We start from the raw sequence: 6,854 nt of genomic DNA on the forward strand, positions 1-6,854 counted from the left end.
TTCATTTCATACTTCATTTTTAACGTTTAAGTTTGTTACAACAAGACATTTTGCAATGCGTTGTGTGTACTTTGGAAGCATAAAAGACTGAAACTGGTATTGTAATATAATAAATTGTGGGTTAGAAATAGTGGACCTCTTTTTCCATTTCATACTTCATTTTTAACATTTAAGTTTGTTACAACAAGACTTTCTGCCATGCATTTTGTGTGCTGTTGAAAACTTAAGGGACTGAATCTGGTATTGTAATATAATAAATTCTGCGTTATTCATATGACATTAATTTTATTTGTAAATAACACATACAAACCTTATTTTACTTGCAAATTAATGTAGACCTTAAAATAAAAATACATTTGTCTTTTATTATAGTAAGCGTAGAGTCTGCAATATACATAATCTGTCTGAAGCCAGATATAGGAAAGAGACCAGCTTCAGTTTTTTAAGTTTCCAAAAGTATACAGAACGCATGGCAAGATGTTTCACTGCAAGAAATTTAAATGTTAAAGATGAAGTGAGAAATGAAAAAAAGAAATCAACTATTTGTAACGCATAATTTATTGTATTAGAATAAAGTTCAGAAGTACGCAGAACGCGTGGCAGAAAGTCTTGTTGCATTTAAATGTTACTAATAAAATGAAGAAGCTAAATATTGTATCAACCACAAACTGAGACTGTTTAGACATTTGCCTAGATGTCCGTCGCCTGGAAGTCAAATGCTTGGCGTGGCCAGGCAAGGTCAAGGTTTTGATGAATAAGAATTATTTTAAAATGTAAAATAATGAAAATGTACTCATATTGTCAGCGTTTTAAACTGACAAATTATCTGAAAGCCTGTGAGAGGAGGGGTATCTGGGGCAATGAATATCCTTAGAAATATTTTAAAACACAATAAAATGAAAATGTACTCATATTGTCAAAGTTTTAAATTGACAAATTATGTGAAAGTCTGCGATTAACAATATTCAGCAGTATACGCTGCTGAATATTGTTAATTATGACAGAAAAAAGCAAAAGTAGACTACCTATAGGAGCTTGCACTCTAGTTTGAACATTTATCTAGCGGATACGACTATTGAGAGTTCTCAAATTTGCATTGTCGAGACAAAAATAGGAAAATACGAAACCCTTGTAGTTCCGTGTACGTATACAGTGATGTGGAGCTGTGTGAGTGCGTACGAGCGCATACAAGGCACGGGAGTCCACTCCCTTAAGTATTTTCAGCGAACGTTCCCTTTTCTCTCCTGATTTTTGACTTTCTCACGCTTGATCACCCACGTCGAATGTTTTAACAATGTACGTGGCGGTTCGTTGATTCAATGCGTTAATCCATTTGAATTCCGCTCCTAATTTGAATATAAATATATAACATGAAAAAGTGGAGGACTTAAAGAGTAATCATAGAAAAATAGAAGATCCCCCTAAAAAAAAATTCAAGAAAGTAGAAAAAGAAGTGAAATCGAAATGAGCTGCCAGTACATGAAGGTGCTTTCCAGCAAAGTGCAAAGGCGACACTGTATAACACAATGACAAATTCGGTGCTTCCCAACTATGTGCAGCTAAAATGCTGTGTTCAACAGTGCAGACGTTCAGACCCTAATGACAACTCATGTAAATTGACTGCTCCGCACTTTGGCGATGAAATGAAGAAGCTAAATAGTGTAGAAGCTAAACCTGTATAACCTGTCAGTTTGTATTGGTGACATTTGGACGCCGCAAATTGAATAATTATTTTAAAGGCTACGTGTAATGATATTGTATTGGGAAGTATATGGTTATAAGTGATAATATATCTACCTGGTCGTTGTGAAAAGATATATATAAATTTGGTGTTTGAGTGTACAGTTTATAATACAAATTTCAGTAAATGTTCATTTTGTGCAAATAAGAATAAGTGTTCTAATACATTAAATTGTGTGTTATAAATAGTGGATCACTTTTTTTATTTTCACTTCATGATAAACATTTAAATTGCTTGCAACAAGACTTTCTGTCACACGTTCTGTGTACGTATGAACTGTAAAGGGAGAGAGAACGCATGGCAGGATGTCTCACTGCAAGAAATTTAAATGTTAAAGATGAAGCGAGAAATGAAAGAAAGAAATCAACTATTTGTAACGCACAATTTATTGTATTAGAATACAGTTTATACGTTCACAGGACGCATGACAGAAAGTCTTGTAACAAATTTAAATAATGAGAAAATGAACAGAAATCCACTATTTGTAATAAATAATTTATTGTATTACAATAATATAGAAAAAGAAAGGTCAGACTTAGTCCTTTAAGTTCTCAAAAGTATGCACGACACATGACAGAAGGTCTTGTTGCAAGAAATTGAAATGTTACTGATAAAGTGATTTTTGAAGTTTTTCATTTATTACACGACACCAATATGCGCCAATTGAACGCTGGGATTTATCACAAAATGAATGTCGCTGATCCACGTGAAATATATACAGCTGCTGGTTTTCTAGAACAGCTCTCTAAAGATCAGCTGTAAACGAATTTGAACACTATATTTTCCAGATTACGTAATACAGCCCAATATTGGCAAAAACCGAGAAATTATTCAAATTGTATGATATACCATTATGGACCAGCTACATGGTTCCTCACGCTCAGTCCAGCTGAGTGGCTATGGTCAGATTTAATAGAATATCTTCGTGAAGTAAACGGGCCATCGATGGCTAAAATGTCGCCGAACGAACTCATTGCTTCTGATCCCGTTTCAACTGCTCGATTTATAGATAATAAATTCCACGCTGTGCTGGACTTCATTTGTTCGCCCGACAATCCGATTGGGAAGGTCACTCATTACTTTTGGCGCAGAAAATATCAAAGCCGGGGATTACAACATTTTCATCTTTTAATTTGGATTGAAGATGCTCCTATAATCGACAAATCCTCGAAGGAAGAAGTAGCAGCATTCATTATGAAATACGTCACTTGCAGATTGCCGTCACCGCATGTGTCGCCAGAATTATATAGGCGTCTTATTACACATCAAATCCATAAATGTAATAGTTACTGTCTACGCAACAAAAAAAACTAAAAATTCTTTCTGTAAAGTAGATTTTCATTTCCACGTCCAGTTACAGAGACTATGACAATAAGGGATGTAGCTGTTTCTATAGGTGCTAGAAAACAATTGAAAGCAAAAGGTAGATTCTATGATCTTCCACGTTCGATAAAAGAAGTCCGTATCAATGATTTTAATCCTTCTGTTCTCATGGTTTGGATAGGTAACATGGATATACAATATATTGGGGAAAAGACGACCCGCCTAACGGTGGGCCTCTGTAATACGTGTTTTTCATTTTATTGACGCGCGCTAATTATAATTACTCTACAAAATATATTTAGAAGCAGAAAATTGAAAACTCGCAAAGAAATTGAGAATCTGGAAGGTGAATCCACAGACATATTTTGTCCATCCCTCATAGATGATTACTATACTAACAGACCTAAGGAATTAAATTCTATGCACCTGTACGATTTTGCTACGTGGTATGACATTACTAAAAATAGACCGTCTGAAAAAACTGAATATTATGAAAACCGTGCATCTATGTTTTGTTAAAAAAAGAAAAAGAGGGTATCTTATCAATCATTATAAGTACAATGTTCAAACCCAACCTGAGAATTACTATTTTTCACTATTATTATTATTCAAACCTTGGAGAAACACGAACGAATTGAAAAATGGATTGACACATATACGGAAGCTTTTTTATCATTAAAATCACAAATGACAAAAGCAGTTCAATATCACGAACGAATAACGGATATTCAACAAGCACGTGATCATATAAAGGAACAAATTGAAAAGAACGTGTTGAATACTGTAGAACTGGAAGGAAATGATCAAGACAATCACCCAGTAGAGTGTGTTCCCGTTGAAACTATTGGTGCTATGAAAGATTTTTAAGACGCAGGAAACAAATTTGACTGTGGTGATCTTGCAGAAATGATTTCGGAATTGAACCTTGATCAAAAGCGGATATTTGATAAAGTTACTAAGTCCTTGACGTCTAACAATGACATTCTCAGACTTTATGTGAGTGGATAAGGTGGCACTGGGAAAAGTTTTTTAATCAAAACTATTAGACACTGGATCAAACAGATTATGGGAAAAGACACAGCAGTAACTGCTCCTACTGGAATCGCAGCTTTTAATATTGAAGGTCTTACCATACACCGATTGTTTCAATTACCTGTAGAACATGGCCATACAGCCCAGTATAGACAACTTAGCGACGCAGCCCTTCAAATTGTACGAGATCAACTCAAAAATGTTGCTTTAGTAATCATCGATGAAATTTCGATGGTTTCTAACGTAACTTTCCTACACATACATTTGCGACTTGCAGAAATATTTGATACTACAGATTCCGGTGATGGTTGGTTCGGAAAAAAGCCTATGCTACTATTTGGTGACTTACTACAACTTCCTCCTGTTCATGAAGAACCTGCTTTTATACAATTATCAAATAAGGTTATGGAGAAAAATGTTGGAGGATTAGGTTCTTATAATTTATGGTCTGCCTTGTTTGGCTACGACGAATTGACAATAAATATGCGACAGCAGGGTGATAATGTTTACAAGGATATCTTGTCGAGAATTCGTACCGGAGTAGTGATCAATTCGGATACAAAGGTTTTACAATGAAGGAAATTAAATTTTAAAGCAACAAATTGTAATGACCGATTAAAGGAATTATGTGATTATATGCTTCATGTGGGATCTAATACGGTGTGTTTGCTTCCTACATGTGTTCAGTGTGATGTTTTGAACACTGCAATGTTAAGTCGATTTCCATCTGAAGAAATCCATTTGATTGCTCAAGATACAACGAATTGTGCACCGTACTTGAAAAAAAAGGTGTCGAAGGTACTAAACAATAATGACGATGATAGCTCCCGAACGGCGGGGCTATCAAGAATCATAATTGTTAAAGTAGGAGTGCAAATCATGATTAGAAGAAATATTGATGTTACACTAGGTCTTGTCAACGGTACCATTGCTAAACTTGTTTCAGTGACACGAGGTGTTGATAATGACGTAGAAAAATTGAAAATTATATTACCCACGAGGCAGGAACATATAATAGAACGTGTAAGTGTTAAATTTGTAAAGTAATAAAGTAATGGATAGAGCGTTCGTTGTTAGAAAACAATTACCGATTTGCCTCAGCTATGGTTTAACTATTCACAAAAGTCAAGGACTAAGCTTGCAAAATGCTGTCATAGAAGCAAGTAATTCAATATTTACTTGTGGACAAATTTACGTTGCTCTTTCTTGGATGACCACATTACAAGGACTGCATCTTATCAATTATGATCCATCTTCCGTAAAGGCACAAGAATCGGCTATAATAGAGTACAATAGATTGCGAACAAAATATAGACCTGATCTTATGACTATTTCAATTTCTAAAAACCGTGTTCGCAATGTTCGTGATGCTGTTTGGGCAGTACCTAATTATAATGATGTATCTGAATGTCAGAGTACTAATGATTACACCGTGGATAACACTCAGTACTACGTAAGAGGTCTCCCGAATTCTGATGGTGTGTCTTGTTATGCGAATGCCACAATCCAATGCATGCTATATTGTTCATCCATAAGAGAAAATTTATTATCGACTGAAGAAGCTGAACATGTTATAAAAGCTTTTATGAACCAAAATAAATCGTCGAATCAAAATCCGAATGTATTATCATTACGGCAATTCCCGGGAGAAAAATACGCTTACAATCAGCTACACGATGCACCCGAGTTTATTACCTCTCTTTGTGATCGTGAGATTCTTATCAAAAGTGCAGTAGAAGACGAAATAACAACGATATTAAGATGTGTAATGTGTAATCTGATTACACAAGTACTACTATCAGTTCAAATTGTGTGGTACACCTTGCACTGCCCAAGATGTTGAAAAAATCATTTCAATTTCAAGATGTAATAAAACACAATTTCAGAGGATGGATAAAACTGAAAGGTCCTTGCAATAATTGTGATAGTCCAAATTCAAATATAATGAAGATACTGCAAACAGTATTAAAACAATGCAGGAGTCATGTAAGGCGATGATTAGAAGAATGGAAATAAGCTAGTAATAAGTTACGCCTTTTAAATAAGGGAATGAATAAAGTGACTGCTCCGCACTCTGGCGGTGAAATGAAGAAACTAAATACTGTATCAGCTACAAACTGAGACTGTTTATTAGACATTTGCCTAGATGTCCGCGGTCTGGAAGTCAAATGCTTGGCGTGGTCAGGCAAGGCATTCTCAGATCATCAATATCCATACTTCCCCTCTCCCAAACTTTTACATAATTTGTCAATTTAAAAATTTAATTTGACCTTAGAAATAATATCTAAGAAGTATTTGAAAATGCAATACAATGAAAATGTACTGATATTGTCAGAGTTTTAAATTGATAAATTATGTGAAAGTTTGGGAGAGGGGAAGTATGGATATTGGTGATCTGAGAATGCCTTGCCTGGTCACACCAAGCATTTGACTTCCAGACCGCGGACATCTAGGCAAATGTCTAATAAACAGTCTCAGTTTGCAGCTGATACAGTATTTAGTTTCTTCATTTCACCGCCAGAGTGCGGAGTAGTCACTTTATTCATTCACTTATTTAAAAGGCGTAACTTATTATATTATATACAAAATGATTGTACTACTCAACTAGTAATATTACACTACTGCTTACTTATTACTAGCTTATTTCCATTCTTCTAATCACCGCCTTACATGACTCCTGCATTGTTTTAATACTGTTTGCAGTATCTCTTACTTCTCATCTATTGGGGCCCGTTGGCCCCCCTCTAGCTCGGGTACC

At 35.1% G+C, this 6,854-nt stretch overlaps 1 protein-coding gene across 2 annotated transcripts; it reads left to right on the forward strand.

Annotated features, from left to right (window-relative positions):
- The first annotated feature begins 683 nt into the window (after nt 1-683).
- LOC128882418 (uncharacterized) lies at nt 684-3,358 on the forward strand. Of its 2 annotated transcripts, XM_054134017.1 has the most exons (4): nt 684-738; nt 2,530-3,020; nt 3,096-3,164; nt 3,246-3,358. In XM_054134017.1, exons 1-4 carry the CDS (start codon nt 695-697, stop codon nt 3,326-3,328), a joined length of 687 nt encoding a protein of 228 aa, XP_053989992.1. In that variant the 5' UTR covers nt 684-694; the 3' UTR covers nt 3,329-3,358. The 2 variants fall into 2 exon arrangements, with proteins under 2 accessions (XP_053989992.1, XP_053989991.1); XM_054134016.1 differs by having other exon boundaries at nt 3,096-3,328.
- The last annotated feature ends 3,496 nt before the right edge of the window (nt 3,359-6,854 follow it).

Source organism: Hylaeus volcanicus, unplaced genomic scaffold (assembly GCF_026283585.1).
Source record: "Hylaeus volcanicus isolate JK05 unplaced genomic scaffold, UHH_iyHylVolc1.0_haploid 11671, whole genome shotgun sequence".
Classification (NCBI taxonomy): domain Eukaryota; kingdom Metazoa; phylum Arthropoda; class Insecta; order Hymenoptera; family Colletidae; genus Hylaeus; species Hylaeus volcanicus.

Excerpts from the sequence above, each read along its gene's own strand:
- LOC128882418 (XM_054134016.1), top strand. The coding sequence starts at position 695 with ATGTCCGTCGCCTGGAAGTCAAATGCTTGGCGTGGCCAGGCAAG. Across the intron at positions 739-2,529 it reads GCTTGGCGTGGCCAGGCAAG|ATTACGTAATACAGCCCAAT; the intron begins GTCAAGGTTTTG and ends TATATTTTCCAG. Across the intron at positions 3,021-3,095 it reads TACACATCAAATCCATAAAT|TTACAGAGACTATGACAATA; the intron begins GTAATAGTTACT and ends TTCCACGTCCAG.